Consider the following 15,543-nt stretch of genomic DNA (forward strand, 5'->3'; position numbering starts at 1 on the left):
GCGCGGCCATAACCACCCGATGTTGCAGACAGTTAAAAGATGAGGGGGGGCGCGTACCTGAGAGAACATGATGCCCGGCGTGCAATGCAGTGAGGTGTCTTTAATTCAAAGTGCGGCAGTCCTTAAGCAAGCAAGGACTGGTATGTAGCTGTGGTGGTGCGGCTCAACCCAGGTGACTGGCCGGAGGAGGAGGGGTCAGAGCTGAGGTCGCCGCTAGCTAACGGAGGGTGGTCCGCCTGAGGATTCAAAGATAAGGGTGTCAGGTGCGGGAGCACGGAGCTAGTTGGTCGTCGCTGGTGAGGCTATTCAGATTCCCGGAAACGATGCGAATGATAGAGATATGTAGTCCGTCGTCAAGATCGGGCTCCGGGTCGGGTTCGGGATGGAATGTGCATGAAGTGACCTGAGGTGAATGAGGGACGGACGAGGCAGTCTTGGTGGGGCAGGGAGGGCGCCCTCCAAGCTTAGCTCCGCGGGGTGTCTCCGGTACGTACTCTTCGGGTGCGCGTGAGCCTGCCCAGGTGCGCTGGGCCCCGCTGACGTAGTTTCACTCAAGAGCCCGTGGAACCGACCCTGAAAACTGGACTTGAACACAGGTACTCTGCAGCATGCTGGTAAATAAAGGAGGGAAAACAAAATCACTCAGACAATTGAAAAAGTTTTCACTCGACTTCTGGAGTCTTGCCCATCAGAGTTTCGGGTCCGGCAAGGCACATGGTTGGAGAAGATGACCCGAGTTCAAGGTACCTTGCCTACTGCTGGCTGGACCTCTCTGGACAGTGAGCTTTGTGATGTCCCGTCAGGACATCTGACGAAACAAAGCTCGCACAAACGCTGGAAGCACGAGCCACTTGTCCTCGGCCAACCAGCTTCAACCCTGTGGAGTCATCACTCCCCTGAAGACCACCGGCACTGCTCGGCGCCGCGATCCGGCTTGGCCAATCGCATTGACTGGCCGAAACAACATGTCATGTGATCCCGTGTTCCCCAAATATGCTATGAATCTCGTGGACGTCAAATGATTGGAAAAAAGATGCAGTTCACGCGATTTCCGTTCTTTGTGAGAGCTCTCAACTGTTCCCTCCGGCTTCTCAAAGCTGTTCCAGAACTTGACTGTGACTTTGATCATTGTTCAATGGGTTTAAGCCCCGACTCCAGGCATAACTCAACTTACCAACAAGGGCAGCTTGCAAATGCACTTCAGAGGCATCCCTGCCCGAGCTAAATGGCATTTAGTTAGACGGTATTCCTGAGTTCGTTCAGTCTCATTCATCTCATGGCATACCTGGAATCAGCTATCGAGATTCGGCATCTATTATCGTTCGTGCATGACTTCACAGTCTCAGATTCTTGAGTTCTAGACCGTATCAACGCAATTTTGATAGCCACATATAGGGAAAACAATCATTTGATTCAGTAGTACCCGTCTTTCAAACTTACTGTCTACTTCTCTGCATTCTTAACAGCATCCTCAGCGACCTTCTTCGGGGCCTTCTCAACAGGGTCGAAGCAGTGGCATTTATCCTTGCTGTAGTCCATGGACCAGTGGCATCTTGTGTTGTGGCAATCGCCATACTTGTACCGGCGGTCGGAGCCGTCTGGCCGCTTTGCAGTAGCCCACTTGCAAAATTCGACAAAAGCGTTGATAACACGGATAGTCATGATGATGAAAGGTTTGAGGAAAGTTGGTGAATGGGGTTGAATCAGAGCTCTGGAGTGGCGGGTCAGAAAATGGCTCGATGAAGTTAACGATGTGCGATGAAGCTATCGATGTTATCGATGAGAACGAGTAGGTTCTGTCTGGTGGCTTCGATCCCTCGGGTTAAGTGGTATGGGACGAGGACTCTCTGAAGCAATGTGTTCAGGAACCAGAAGCTTGATCAAGTCTTTACAACTTTCTAGATCCAAGACGATGGCTTATCATGCTCCCTACATGGTCTGAAAGACTCAATATATGCTCAGAGATGCTGTTAAATTGGAACGCTGAGGACTTGAAACCTCGAGAGCTGTGTGTCAAACAACCATAATCGGCTCCTCAATACATACCAGCGACAGATCCCGAGAATATATCCTTTCATCAGGTGTTTCAATGAATGATTGCATCTCAAGCAATAAAGGAATGTCGTCTCCTTTTGTTTGCGAAGGAGGGACGAAGCTGCCGACTCGGGCTGGGTATTCGAGTAGATCTCACGATCAAAGGCTGAAGGAGAGAACTCTAGGGCGAACAAGGGAGGTCACAATCAGTGCAACCCTTGTTGTGGTAGTCTGCGCCAGCGCAGACCACACCAGAGTGCATTGGGCCAGTTGCATATCCTACAAGCACGTTCGCACATGCTAAACTATCAACAAGAAATGTCATCATCGCTTATCAACCAACTGGGACTCGCTTCCGTTGAGCTGTCGTAGATTCCAATCAGTAGCTCCGCGCCAGCTTGAACAGGGGCCATATTTTCCAGGTCAATGAATTGAGACGGAAAAGAGAGCGTTCCGTCTCAACCAAGTCTCAAAATTTGTGTGTGCTCCAGTCTTTGCCTCCCTGCTCATCTTCATCCCCTATCTCCTCTGCGTCCCCATTTTCTTCAGCATTGTCATTCGCGTCGCCGTTCTCGCCCTCTTCATCTTCGTCACTGTCATCATCGTCGTCGTCTGCATTGAAGTCCGGCATGACAATGCTGTTCAAGAAGGTAATCTACATCGTGTGTCAGCCTGCTCATCATCAAAACGCCAGGTAGCCGGTAGAAAACAACTTACGAATGGGTGCATCGCGGCAATGATCTCACAAATCTGCTCTTGGGCATCGTCCTCGGTAAATACCTTGTCATCGACCTTCTTGCTAATTGTGAAGTTGCGCAACTTCAACAACTCGATATCACGGTGATCGACCAAGTAACCCTACGAAAGCGTGTTTTAGTACCGTTCCACAATGACCGTGATCTTCCCCTCGCCCCTCACGAATTGCAGGACCAAAGATTCGACGGAGACGTACCTTGGGCTTAGTCTTCAGCGCATTGCCCTTATTCGTCTCGGCAAACCCCTTCAACGCCGCTTCCTCACCCCCCTTCTGCGACGACTTTGGCAAGAAAGTCTTCTTGAACCTTTCATCATTCAAGACCCTGCGCCACCGACGCGGCCGCTCATCGATGCTCTCTCTCAGCTTCTGCAAGTGCGATGCCTCGGGACACCACAGCCCACCGCCCACGAAGCAAGAGCCTGGCTGAAGGTGGATGTAGTAACAGGCGTAAGGACCCTTCTTACCCGTTCTAGACCATGCCGCAGAGAAGTGAGCCTGTGCGTTTTGAGGTCGTTAGTATAGCTATCCCACAGAGGTTCCAGCAGCCTGAAAGCGATGAAGAATGGCAGGTACCTTGTAAGGAGTTGGATCCTTGCTGAAGCGAATGTCGCGGTGGATGCGAAAGACGAGATCCTTGGCCGGTAATTCTGGGATGGTGAAGTCCACTTCGGTGATCTTTGGCGTGATGGTTTCGACAAAGGTGTTCCAGTCCTTTAGGGAGCGCCTATACTCGCCGTCGTGGCCTGGGATAGATCAGTATCCGTAGAATACCAAGAGGGTTTCCTCGTGAAGCCTACTCTTCAGCCAAGATCTCTGGTTGTGAGCTCTGAGGTCCTTCAAGAACAGCATAGTATTCTTATGAACAGTGTCGTCGGAGTAGTCCTGCCCATCGAGACCCCGAAGTTTCTCATGCGGAATGACAGTGACCCTACTCTCGTAGTCTTCCTCATCTTCCTCTTCTTCGTCTTCATCATCTTCAGGTTGGTCATCCTGATACTCATCCTCAACCCTCTCAATCTTTTGCCTCTTCACTGCCTTTGACTTGCTTGGCGCGGGCTGTGGCTTAGCTTTAGGTTTAGCGACTGAACCCTTTGGCCGTCCACGTCCACGTTTCTTTGGTTGCTCCTCCTCTTCACCATCACCTTCGCTCTGCACCTCATCACTCTCACTCTCAACCTTCGCATCTCCATCAAAGTCATCATCGTCGTCGTCACCCTCAAAATACATGCTCTTCTTCGGAGTGCTTGACACTCGCCGAGACCGCCGGCGGGGCTCATCCTCAGCGGCCGGCGACGCAGCGCGCTTACGGGCGGGCATGATTTCGAATTACTTTGCCTCGGTTGTATCCCAAAGAGTCAATCGATGTCTTTCAAGGTCGGGTCGGTCTGCAGCTAGTCGCGGTGTGCATGTAAAATGATTGGGTGCTAATTCAAGAATTTGGTATCAAAAGCCAGAAAGGTGTCGTGCGTCATCGAGTGGGCGACCGCGGGGGGATGGCGACGGACGCGCCGGGATTGAGACGCAGGCCAAACGCGCCATCACATGACCTTTCACGTGTGCTCATCATCTATCAGCGCCGCGCGCATCCCGCGGAGGCGGGACCGGACGTCGACGTCTGCCGTCCGGATAGAATCAAAGGACCGACCGACTTCCTGTTCTTCGAAAGGTCCGGTAGCGCCCACACCAAATTTCAATGTCCGCTGACACCTGTACCCATTGAGAGCACTCCTCTTGACCGTGAAATCTTTCGCTGACTTACTAAACGGAGTTTAAGCGCAAACTCCAAACGTCACACTAACGAAACCACGACACTTTCAGGCTTGTCTCACAACGGACTCGCATGAAGTTCGCATGACAAAAGTATATCTCCATCTCATTCTCAAACCTTACGAGTGAGATGTCGTGATGTAAAACGAAATATCGCCCCCATTAGAAGTGACTTGGCTCATCATTTCTGCATACCCTGATTGATACCCTCTGGTATATCGAGCTTGTGGCAGGAATGCATTAAAACCGCCGTCGTCTACGCAGTCGTCCGGTTTTTCAATGGGAACAATAATCACCGATTCTGCTTGCTCGAGCGAAGTAAAATGATGCTAAGCGGCTCGCACAACAAAATTCAGCAGAGCATGTTCGTGACACTGCGCGGAGGATGATGTCCCAAACAAGGCTTGGCAGCACACGGTACTAGACCATGGCGAGTTATTGAAAGATAGGAAGTCTATCGATGGGGAGGCCGCGGGGCCCGAATTCCGACAACATTATAAACATCATACGCACGAGTCACTCTCGGGGCAAAACTCCGCCAGCTGAACAGGTCACTGCGCCAGAAGTCCGCAACATTGAAGTCTGCCGCGATTTTGAAAATGGCACTCTCTGCACTACACGACGGCTTCTTCCGGGGCTCAATCTTTTGATAGAGACAAACGTCTTCAACTCGCCGAATACTTGCTACACGTGTCCTGATTTGAGATCCGCTACCCCTCAACTTCAAGTCAATGCATTCTTGGAAAATCCACAAGGGGCGGGTTTCTCAGAAGGCCTCCAAAACTCCAAGATTGCTTTATGTTTTGAGACAAGAAGCCGCTTCACGATCGACTATAAGTACAAACGTGTTGGATCTGGCCTCGTACTGAGGAACCCAGCTGTTATCCATCATTCAACAGCAGCAACACACAACCCAATTTCCACAACTCTTCAATCACCTCCACGGTTGTAGTCGCAGTCGCCGGAGGCACGGGCGGTGTCGGTAAGACTATCGTTGAACAATTACAGCTCAGCAAGAAGCACGAGGTGATCCTGCTTAGTCGCAAGGTAAATGCCACCCACAGCCGCAGCCACATGCACACACGCTTGAACCCCTTCTAACCAAGCCATCTAGGCTCCTGCCACATCCGCCTCAGGTGGCGCAAAGATTGTGCTTGCTAACTACGGCAACATCGAGGCGCTGTCTCTGCTGCTCGAGGAGCACAAGGTCGAAACGGTCATCTCCACGATTGGTTTCGGGGGCCCAGAGGCCGCTCAGTCGCAGCTCAACCTCATCGCCGCGGCCGACAAGGCCAAGTCGACCCATCGATTCGTACCCAGCGAGTTCGGAGTTTGGTTGTCTCCAGAGTATGCAGGTTCCTTTCACCCCGAGACGCCTTCCCCTCTTAGGTGCTGTGGAATTACTGACACCTAACCAGCGACACGAACGCGGCGATGTTCGGTGCCTGGCTGGACGCAGTCGCTGCTCTGAAAAAGACTGACCTGATGTACACCTGTGTCATCAACGGGTGGTTCATGGACTACTTTGGCATGCCGCACACCCCGAGCAACCTCACCCCTCACACCTGGGTCGTCGACGTTGCGAACCGCCGCGCCGCGATCCCCGGAACAGGCAACGAGCCCATGACCCTGACCTACTCGGTGGACGTGGCCCGCTTCGTCGTCCGCATGCTCGACGACGCCGACTGGCCCGAAGTCAGCATCATCAGCGGCTCAGACACTACGTTCAATGAGATTCTGGGAATCGCGGAGAAACTCACGGGTACGTACGGTTTTGCAACTTTGAGGCCGTAACACTAACAATGTCTATTTTCTTGCCAGGAGACAAGTTTGACGTCGTCTATGACGGAGAAGAGAAATTGAGGAGCGGCCAGGCAACCGTCTGGTCGGCAGGCTACGGCGCAGGACCGGCGTCAATGGAAGAGACGGAGGCGATGATCGCTCTTTTCGGATTGATGAGCGTCGAGGGCCGAATCCTTGTGCCCGAAGGTAATCGTCTGAACGCAAAGTACCCAGATATCCACCCCGTGGGCATCGAAGAGCTTCTTGCCCAGGCCTGGACTGGGAGATAGGATTTGTTTCGTCTCAGGATTAGTGCTTAGGTTGAATGCTTTTCTGTCAGCGTCGCTAGCGCTTCGTCTCTGTCGTCCAATCCCCTCTACACGATGTGATCTTCTTGTTTAGCATAGCCTCTCTAAGATGAAGACACATGTCTTGATCTCAGCCCCCGTAATTCTCAACATCTCTGCCGCTACTGGTCCTCCTGTGCGAGAGTTGACTCTTAATTGATGGTGACTGCATTCATTGTGACGAAAAGATCCAATTCAAGAAGTGAAACTACGTTGCTCAATCACAGCCAGACACGCTGCCCTAAGCCGCTGCCTAACCCGACGGGAGCCCGGAAGCTTAGTCTGCCGATCCCTACAGACTGGACCTCTCACACAAAACTCGAGGAAATAGTAAATGAGACAAGTAAGCCGACTAGTCTAGACCGGCATAGGGCCCGGGCCGCCCAGCTGCAGACTGAAGTAGAGTTAAATGTCGATCCGATTCCAAAGTCCCAAAATCCACCAAAAAAGTCCGACTGCCCCGCCAGATGCGGCTTTGTGGATATCGCAGGGAGCGGCCGCCAGCCGCACCCGCAGGGCCATGCCGTTTGAATATCCTAGCCTCTTCATCATCCTAGCCGCTCAAAGTCGCCGGAAAGTCTCCGCTCATCATTGGAAAGCGAAGGACTCTAGCCGCAGTAGAGCTTAATCTTAAAGAGTATAGAGAAGTGAAGGAGCCGCAGTACTCTGCTGACAGAAGTCTCACACCGCCCCATAGAGGAGCAGCCGAGTCCCGTGTTCTCAACCTTCCCAATGGGTCGAATCGACATGGTTTATAGAGTTGTCTTCCTAAAAGAGCATCGATCTCAGCGGTTCCGACGCTTCCAGCAAGATGAAGTCAGTGGATTAATGGGTCCTTCAACCAAAGTCCCGTACATCTCACGATGATATTTCATGTATCTAGACAGTGCCATATTGCTACTCAGAATGCAGCCGACGGACCCACGCTGACATTTGGCTCAGGGCTGTGAACCGGGTCTCACGATAGTCTCTCCCAAGTTGGTAAGAGAATCGTCTAGGAGGCGAGACTTCAGGTCTTTGGGCTTCCTCATTGGTGGTATAGGAGTGTCCCCGCCAAGGCTCCCCTAAGTTCCTTTTTATCTTGCAAGACGATAATCTCTATACCCACGGCCCTAGGTGCCATAATTAATGCTATAGGAGTATTCCAACCGCGGCTGCCTCGAGTCCTTTCCGATTTTGCAATAGGATCATCCGGAAGGCAATATCCAAGGCTTTCCTAAGTCCTTTTTGATGCAAGAGAACCATCCCAACATCCTAGCCTCTAGGTATCATCCTTGGCGATATAGGACTGCCCTAGCCGTGGCACACTGAGTCCTTTCCGATGTTGCAATAGGATCACCCGGAAGGCAACATCCAAGGCTCTGGGTATCGTAATTGGCTGTATAGAAGTTCATTAGTCAAGGCTACCATGCTTACTGTCTGATGATCCTCAATCGCCTGCTAAGAGGGATCGAAAAAGACCTTTGGTGTTTAGAATTACGAGGATATGGGCTGTTCAGGTAACAAAAAATCAAGGTGGCGAGCCGAAATAGGAGGATATTGATGAACAGAGATACAAAGCTGGGTACTTTTGACGTAGATCCTAATTCCCACGATGTACTCGTGTCTTGACATCCAGAGACAACGAATTTGGGTACTTCGGTCGAGATCCTTGTACCACGATGTATTCATGTCTTGACTTCAGGAGAGGAGGAGTGAAAGGATGACACAGAGAGACACAAAGAAATTGAGCACTTTGGTTCGAGGCCTTGGTCCTGCGACGTATTCAGGTCTTGATGACATCCGAGGCAACGAAGTTGAGTGCTTTGGTCGAGATCCCAGTCCTGCAATGCATCACAGTCTGGACATCAGGAGAGGAAGAACAACACAGATTCAACTATAAAACCCTCCATCTCCTCCCACATATTCCTCCACTTCCCTTCCATCAGCATCAACTTCTCACATCAACACAACAATCCTCAACCCTAAACATTCTTCACAATCTTCCCGACTTACCAGTCCCAACCCCCCAATCTCAAAATGAAGTCCTTCACCGTCATGGCCATCGCCCTCCTCGGCCTCACCAACGCCGCTACCATCCGCATCTGCAAGGACCAGACCCTCGGCAACTGCGTCACCATGGACGTCGGCAGCTGCAGTACGTTTCTCATACTCGCAAATCCTCAGGCCTCCTCAACCTCCAGGCTTCTTTTTCTTTTCCAGTCTTCAAAAGCTAATAATCCATCCTAGCCAACTTCCCCGGAAGCATGAACGATGTCGTCAGCTCCGTTGACACTGGCAGCGCCACCTGCACCTTCTACACGTGAGTTACTACTATCCCATTCATTCTATTCTTCCAAAAACGGAAGAAATGGAACAGCCTTTCTTCTCTCTCTCTCTACATCAATCAACATCATCGAGAATATCTCCTCTGACACATCTTGTTCAACCTGCTAGTGACGGCAGCTGCGGTGGCGCCTCCTGGACCACCAGAGGCCTCCAGAACACCGTCCCCTCCAACTTCAACGACAACCTCAGCTCCGTCCGCTGCTAGAGAAATCGACCTTCATGCTTGGAAGTTGGGTACTTTCTACGGAGCACTCCACGAAACATGATGGTGACATTGTATTGCTTTCGGTGCTCTCTGTGATGGCCAACAGTGACGCGAGGGAAATAGGGGCTTCCAAGTGATCTTGGCTTAGAGGTTTGAGGCTTTCTTGGTTTCCGGAAAGAAGCGGGCAGAACTCGATGTCGAATCAGCTTGAGATTTATTACCTTAGCACCTATTATGCCTTTATTTAGAAAATAGACTCTTTGAGTCCCCACTGTCCCTTCGCCTTTTCTAATGGCTCCTTGAGTTTCCTATAACATTCAGAATCTGTTGGCCCATACGTGCTACACGCCACCACGCCGTTAGCAAGTTTAACGGAGCCCTCTCTGGTGACTATCCCACGAGATGCGAAAGTTAGCATACTTTTTCCTTCGAGAGGAGCAACGCCCCCTCTTCTCTACTTCAAGAGAAGGAGGAAGGAGAGACTTGTACGAGTGACATTTACCTCTAGGCGTAGCAATCACAGCAATCTCTTTCTTCTTCATTTAAATCAGTAAGAGTAAGCAGAGCTTGAAAAAAGAGTGATTTGTTTTTAGAGAATTTGAGGTTATAAACAGGGGTGAGTTTATAACTATGTTTATATACTTTATTTACATATGGCTTGAACAACCGGGTGCTATCTAATCGTCTATAATATCAAATAAAGTTATTAATTTGCAGTCAAAGGTACATTCATAAACAAGCGGTTATGCTAAGAAGCGACTAGAATATCTTCAAGGAAACCTATACGATATACTATTAGTTTGGAACTAAGTAGAAGAGTCCAAGGAGTTTAAGGTTAGTCTGTAGTTACTAAAATAGTAACGTCTTTTTACGAGGACACGAACAAAGTCATTGAGAAAGTGGAGTGACTCTTCACGTACAAAGACTCCAAGGCTATAGGCTTATAGTTACATTAGATTTATAGCTAACGGACTACTGCGTATATATCTTATTTTTTATTCTTCTCTCGTAATGGACCTTTGGTTTACTTAGTGAACTTTATAAAAATTCTCTTTATTAATAATTTCTTTTAACGAGTAGTCAGACTAATATAATGGACTGGCAAACGACCTCGATTTTATACTATCACAAGTCAGCCAAAAGTCTACCGAGGACGGACTCGGACAATGAGAGACTACATCGATTCCATCTTAACTCTTTTCTCCTTCCGTCTCTCTCTCCATACCTTACGTATAGGTATACAATCCAAATCAAGACTCATACAAGCCCCTCATTCCATCTTTGAATCCGGCGTGAAAGAAAAGTTCTCATAGGGGACCTTAATGGCAAATTCCCTTTAACAAGATTAGAACAAAAATAAAAACAAAGGTTGTTATAAATCTCAAAAAGACGGCAATTCTTCAAGTTCAAGAAAAAAATTATTAAATCCAAAAGAAACGATATAGCGGTGTTAAAAGGCTCGGCTCGCTCTCGGGTGTTTTACTAATTGTATTGAGTTCATAGAAGCTTTGATATGGCTAAGCAATACCCCATCGCGTAAAGCTCCCGTGGCAGAAGAAGTCGATGGCAGAAGAAGTCAATGGCATACGAAAAGAAAAAAAGGTTGTAAAAGCTTCATATCGGTAGCGACAATACACTCTACACATGCTCCCAAAGGTAGAAAGAACATTTGTGATGCAAACCCGGAATCGTCCATGTAGACAACCGGCTTACAAGGTAGCCAAGTATAGCCATCACAAGGGATCAATCACCAAGCAATCAAACGCAATGTCAGATATGAACATTTCATTATTCATCCAGCAAACCTATCAACGCCTCACAATCCCGACAGGAACCACATCTCTCGTCCTTACTTCATAACCCTTAAGATCAAGCCAGACTGAATTACGACAAAGCAACATGGAAATAGCTCCATCAAATCGGCCGAGCCGCGCCAACCATCCGACGAGCCGACTAGCTCACCAAACAATGTACAGGCAAAACGTAAAAAAAGAAGAAAAAACGCAGTGCAACCAATTCTCCGGCACCTTCCTTACTGCGTCAAGGCACGTAACATTAGAACGCCAAGCTAAAGTTTTTTTTCTCTCGCCCCCCGTCCTCTCTGTCCTGCGTAATCTGGCCGGTCCCTGTCTGTCAGTACTCCGCCGTCGGTTCGACGGCCCGAAATCACGACCAGGGGTCGTCGCGCACGCTCTCCCCTCTCCAACGTGTGAGGGCAGACTAATGCCACGCTGCCCACTGCTCGATTCGTCCACTTCTGCAGCTCAATTCAGCGCATTTGGCCTTTTGGAATTTCTCCTCACCCCAAAAAGATCTGGACTAGCGACTACGCCGCCTTGTTGCGGTCTTCGAACGCGGAGAAACACGCACGCAACAGGGAACTCCATGCCCTGCAAACAACCGCATCGGGAGAAATCATGTCTTGGCGTTAAAAGGTCGACCGACATCAATCCTCAATGATGCCGCTAGCTCGTCGACCACCGTACAAGTCATGCAGTGCAACGACCTCAACAAAGAATCAAGCCCTCTGCTATCTGGGCTCTGTCCACTTCAGCCGAGATTTGGGTCATGGGCAATGCGACCCAGGGGTGTTCTGTCGCGGGGCTTCTCGACCAAATCAGCATACCCATCCAGGCTTGATCCCATCACCCTGACCATGTCGAAAATGTGCGAGCCCTTGAATGTCTCTGCCCAGAGCCTGATAACCGCTGCAGCTAGCTGTCTCAACCTTGTGCTGTCGTTCGCAGAAACTTCGTTGTTGGCAGGTTGACCGGCGGTAGGCCCGCCCAGAGATGGATCAATGGGCACAGCGAATTCCGTCTCGTCCAGCATTCTCCTCACCGATTGTAGGAGATTCTTTTCTTCGGGGGTCGCAGGGGGATCATTCGGTCCGATCGATGCGAGGGTAAGGAGCCATTTGGATAAGAGAATGGCACATTCGAAGTTGCATACTACAAAGAAATGGGGTTAGCTAGAACAAGCGGTGTTTAAGGAACACAGGTACTTACAGGAATGTTGGATGCTCCATTCGAGGCTCTTAGTCCTCGCAACGTAGTTGACGCCGGCCTTGACCAACATGGACAAAGCGTGGATGGCCTGGAACACGGCTCTATGCAGCCTCAACGTACGGACAAGGAGGGGCATATTGCTCAGCGACGAAGCAACCAGCATGTGATCCCTGGTCTCGAGGGATCGGCTGGGCGGAATCTCGGTATATAGACGGATATATGCCAAGCGTAGGAGGGCGGTAGAGTTGAACGCTACCGGGCCACCCGGGAACGAGTCGCTGTTGCCCACATGCCCCGCATCGGCCGCCCTCAATTGGTGTCGGTGTTCGAAGCTCACCTGCCATATCCTCAGTGCAGCAGTGACCTCTTCCACATCCTCCGGCTTCAATCCCCTCTGTGGTCCAAACGGCGAGCTGAGTGCAAACGAAGTTTGCTTTAGCAGGTAAATGTGCTGGAGCAATGCGTGGATGAGGACATAGTTTCCGAGGGACGACATGTGCGGAGGCAAGCCCTGGGGCGAAGTCGTCAGAACTCTGGAGAAGGCGTCGTGGACGGTGATTTCGACAGAAGGATAGTTTTGTCTGTCTTCCTGCCACTGCCATGCCGATTCAGCCCTCCACAGCCTGGACGGGTAGGGCAAGAATAGCCCAAGCTCCGAAGTGAGGATAAGGGGTGGCATGTTGTATGCAATACTGCACAGGTTGAAGAAGCAATAAGCTATTAGCTTCGTGCGCGTAGCTCCCTCAAGTCGAATCCAAGTCTCCCAATCCGGTGCAACGGCCGGGCTGGACTCGGCTATCAACCCCTCTTCGCGAACGAGCATAGCAAGGTGGCTCTGAAGGGACAGAGCTTCATGCAAGATTGCCTTCGCTCCCCAAAGCCCGACTGCGAAGAGCAGCAGGACAGCCTGTGTGGTCTCAAGTCGAGCTTGCGGTGTATTTGGCGAGCTGTGGGTAAAACGTCAGAGCCGACAAGCAGAGTAAAATGAGAGGTACACTTACAAAGGCTCGCGATGAGTGTCTTGTGTCATCGGGCGATCCTGCTGTGCCGAGGCAAAGGTGTGCCTAAAGCCAGAGCTGGGAGAAGGCCGAGTCGAGTGTGGACTGTACGCAGCAGGTGTCGGTAGAAGGGCATGAACCTCATGGCTATGCCGTCTTCGAATCTGCTCGAGCGCAACAGCCTTGGCAGCATACCACAGCGCGTGACCCCGGTGGCTCTCGAATCGGTACTGTGCACCAACAGCCAAGATAGCCAGAAGAAGTTCCGGTGCCATCTCGGCGGGTGTTAATGTGGGAATATGCAGGAACGGGAGATACTCGTGGAAACCGCTGATATACCCCTCGAGGAATCGAGTGAGTGTATGTCTAGACGGAAATACAAAGTCGTTTGGAATGACCGACGAGAACTCCTCCAGTCGGTTCTTGATGACCGTGTGGTCGACGGCGGAGATACGAAGGGGTGCTCTCATTGACTCTTCGTGGCTCCTGGGACCACCTTCCATACCCTCCCGACCATCCGGCTGGACCGAAGGGAACCGTGACGGAAACTGCGATGAAGGCTTGGACGGGCCACGGTGATGCATGTCGCCACGGGGCCATAGTCCCCCCATTTGCTGATCAGACTCGAACGGAGGTGGCAAGTAGTGCGAAGAAGGCGCAAAGTCGTCGAGGAAAATATGATAGTCATCGTAAGGTGCTGCTTGGGGCTGGGGAACGTATCCCGGCGCCAGCATGTTCTGGTCCTCTCGTGGCCGTTCGGGATACCCCATCGACTCATCATAGGACTTGATCCTCGTATGATCAGAAGGCGGACGTCCCATCTCGGCCATCATAGGTTGCTGCATGGGGTTCACTTCGCTGGCCAGTGCCGCATCAGAAAGTAGATCGAGGTTGCAGGCAGCGGTACGTGCCGGGCCTGGCATGCGAGGATCTGGGGCCATGGTGGATGCCACGGCCGTTATTGACTCCTGGTGATACTGGGGCTGAGGTGGGCGCTGGACGCCCAACATTTCGTGTTCGACATGGCTGTCGGAGGAAGATGGCGGATTATGTGTGCTGGATGAAGTCTTTCTTGGCCGATTATTCTCCTTGCTGCCCTCGTTGAGGTGAACGAGCTTCTCATGGCGGACAAGGAGGTCACTGATGTCCATATAAGCATATTTCTTCGTCAGAGTTGGGAGGGGAAGTAGGCCGTGTTGCGGTTGAGCATCAAGAACAGGGAAGAGGTGGAGTCGAAAGTCGGGGCCTTGGGACGGGGGGGAAGGTCTTGGGGATAAATCAAAGCAAAGTCAAGTAAAGCTGGGTGGTGTGGTGTGTGCGGAAGGTGACAGCATATGGTGTCGATGTGGTGAGGTAAGTGTACTCGGGCAGGCCGCAGGATGGGTGAAATGACGAATGGCCAGGGGCAAGGTTGATAGAACTCACCGTCGTCCGAACGTTTTCCCACAGCGAGCCCAGCCGCAGGCAAAGGGCTTCTCTTTGGTGTGTGTCCTTTCGTGTCTTTGGACATGCTCCACACGCCTAGAATGCAAAGCAATGTAAGCTAGCGGAAGGTACAGCGAGAAAGCCAAAACCAAGGTAAGGTAGGGCAATCAATCGTCGAGAGGGGAGTTTGGGGGCCTTGCACCGAGGAGCAAGGAGGAGGGGGAGCCGACTTACCTGAAGCGCTTGCTGCAATACTTGCACGGCAATGTCTTGGGTTTTTGCTGCCGGGCCTCACCATTTTCCCCAGCTACGCCAGAGCCTCCGTGAGGCTGCCCCTCTATGGACTGGAGTGGCATCATTTTGTGCAAACGCTACCCAAAGAAGCAGCAGGCAAAGGGGGAAATAGAGGGTACTGTGTGCTCGGCTAGATAATAGGATAGCTCGAGGACCACCGAGGTCACACAGCACAAGAAAGTGGGGGAAATGGAGGAGGGAAGGTAGGCGGAGCAAGCAGAGTTGGGCTTGGAAGAGATACTTTGCGGGGTGCGCTGTGTGTATCGTATCGATATGAAGATGATTGTTGTAGGGACAGCTTTCAGACTCTCGCGAAGAGCAGCACCAGAGAATTGTTTTGGTAACGGTCCTCTGCTAACCCCCCGTTTTCGTCTCTTTCCATGCAAGCCTGGCGTGAGCGAGTCTCCGATGCCTCCTGGTAGGCGTAAGCGTCTACGGGCGGTGGCGGCCGGCGTTTGCAACTCGAATCAACCGGTACCGCAAAGCATGCAGGAGACGCGTGAAGGAAGTGAGGAGTTGGGATTCGGAGTGGGATGTCCCGGCCGCAGTGGTAGTAGGTAGGGTGGGCAAGTTGCGAGGAAAATTGGGCGCGAGGAGG

The 15,543-nt window shown here is 51.3% G+C and overlaps 5 protein-coding genes across 5 annotated transcripts; 2 read left to right on the forward strand and 3 right to left on the reverse strand.

Moving 5' to 3' along the window:
• Positions 1-1,443: 1,443 nt before the first annotated feature.
• Positions 1,444-1,662, reverse strand: N0V96_005375 (uncharacterized protein; the record flags this gene model as incomplete). The annotated part of the gene is made up of 2 exons (XM_065757384.1): positions 1,444-1,528; positions 1,577-1,662. 2 exons carry the CDS (start codon positions 1,660-1,662, stop codon positions 1,444-1,446), a joined length of 171 nt encoding a protein of 56 aa, XP_065614153.1.
• Positions 1,663-2,503: 841 nt separating this feature from the next.
• N0V96_005376 (uncharacterized protein) lies at positions 2,504-4,108 on the reverse strand (the record flags this gene model as incomplete). Its single annotated transcript, XM_053189405.1, has 5 exons — positions 2,504-2,689; positions 2,752-2,892; positions 2,987-3,286; positions 3,365-3,534; positions 3,589-4,108. The coding sequence occupies 5 exons, from the start codon at positions 4,106-4,108 to the stop codon at positions 2,504-2,506; spliced, it is 1,317 nt and encodes a 438-aa protein (XP_053053393.1).
• A 773-nt stretch (positions 4,109-4,881) lies between these two features.
• On the forward strand, positions 4,882-6,630 carry N0V96_005377 (uncharacterized protein; the record flags this gene model as incomplete). Its single annotated transcript, XM_053189406.2, has 4 exons — positions 4,882-4,926; positions 5,673-5,905; positions 5,977-6,320; positions 6,380-6,630. The coding sequence occupies 4 exons, from the start codon at positions 4,882-4,884 to the stop codon at positions 6,628-6,630; spliced, it is 873 nt and encodes a 290-aa protein (XP_053053394.2).
• A 2,076-nt stretch (positions 6,631-8,706) lies between these two features.
• N0V96_005378 (uncharacterized protein) lies at positions 8,707-9,220 on the forward strand (the record flags this gene model as incomplete). The annotated part of the gene is made up of 3 exons (XM_053189407.1): positions 8,707-8,824; positions 8,917-8,989; positions 9,124-9,220. 3 exons carry the CDS (start codon positions 8,707-8,709, stop codon positions 9,218-9,220), a joined length of 288 nt encoding a protein of 95 aa, XP_053053395.1.
• A 2,550-nt stretch (positions 9,221-11,770) lies between these two features.
• N0V96_005379 (uncharacterized protein) lies at positions 11,771-15,010 on the reverse strand (the record flags this gene model as incomplete). The annotated part of the gene is made up of 5 exons (XM_053189408.2): positions 11,771-12,171; positions 12,229-13,175; positions 13,230-14,366; positions 14,652-14,747; positions 14,886-15,010. The coding sequence occupies 5 exons, from the start codon at positions 15,008-15,010 to the stop codon at positions 11,771-11,773; spliced, it is 2,706 nt and encodes a 901-aa protein (XP_053053396.2).
• Between the last annotated feature and the right edge of the window lie 533 nt (positions 15,011-15,543).

Source organism: Colletotrichum fioriniae (assembly GCF_027942845.1).
Source record: "Colletotrichum fioriniae strain IMI 355084 chromosome Unknown scaffold_5, whole genome shotgun sequence".
Taxonomy (NCBI): Eukaryota; Fungi; Ascomycota; class Sordariomycetes; order Glomerellales; family Glomerellaceae; genus Colletotrichum; species Colletotrichum fioriniae.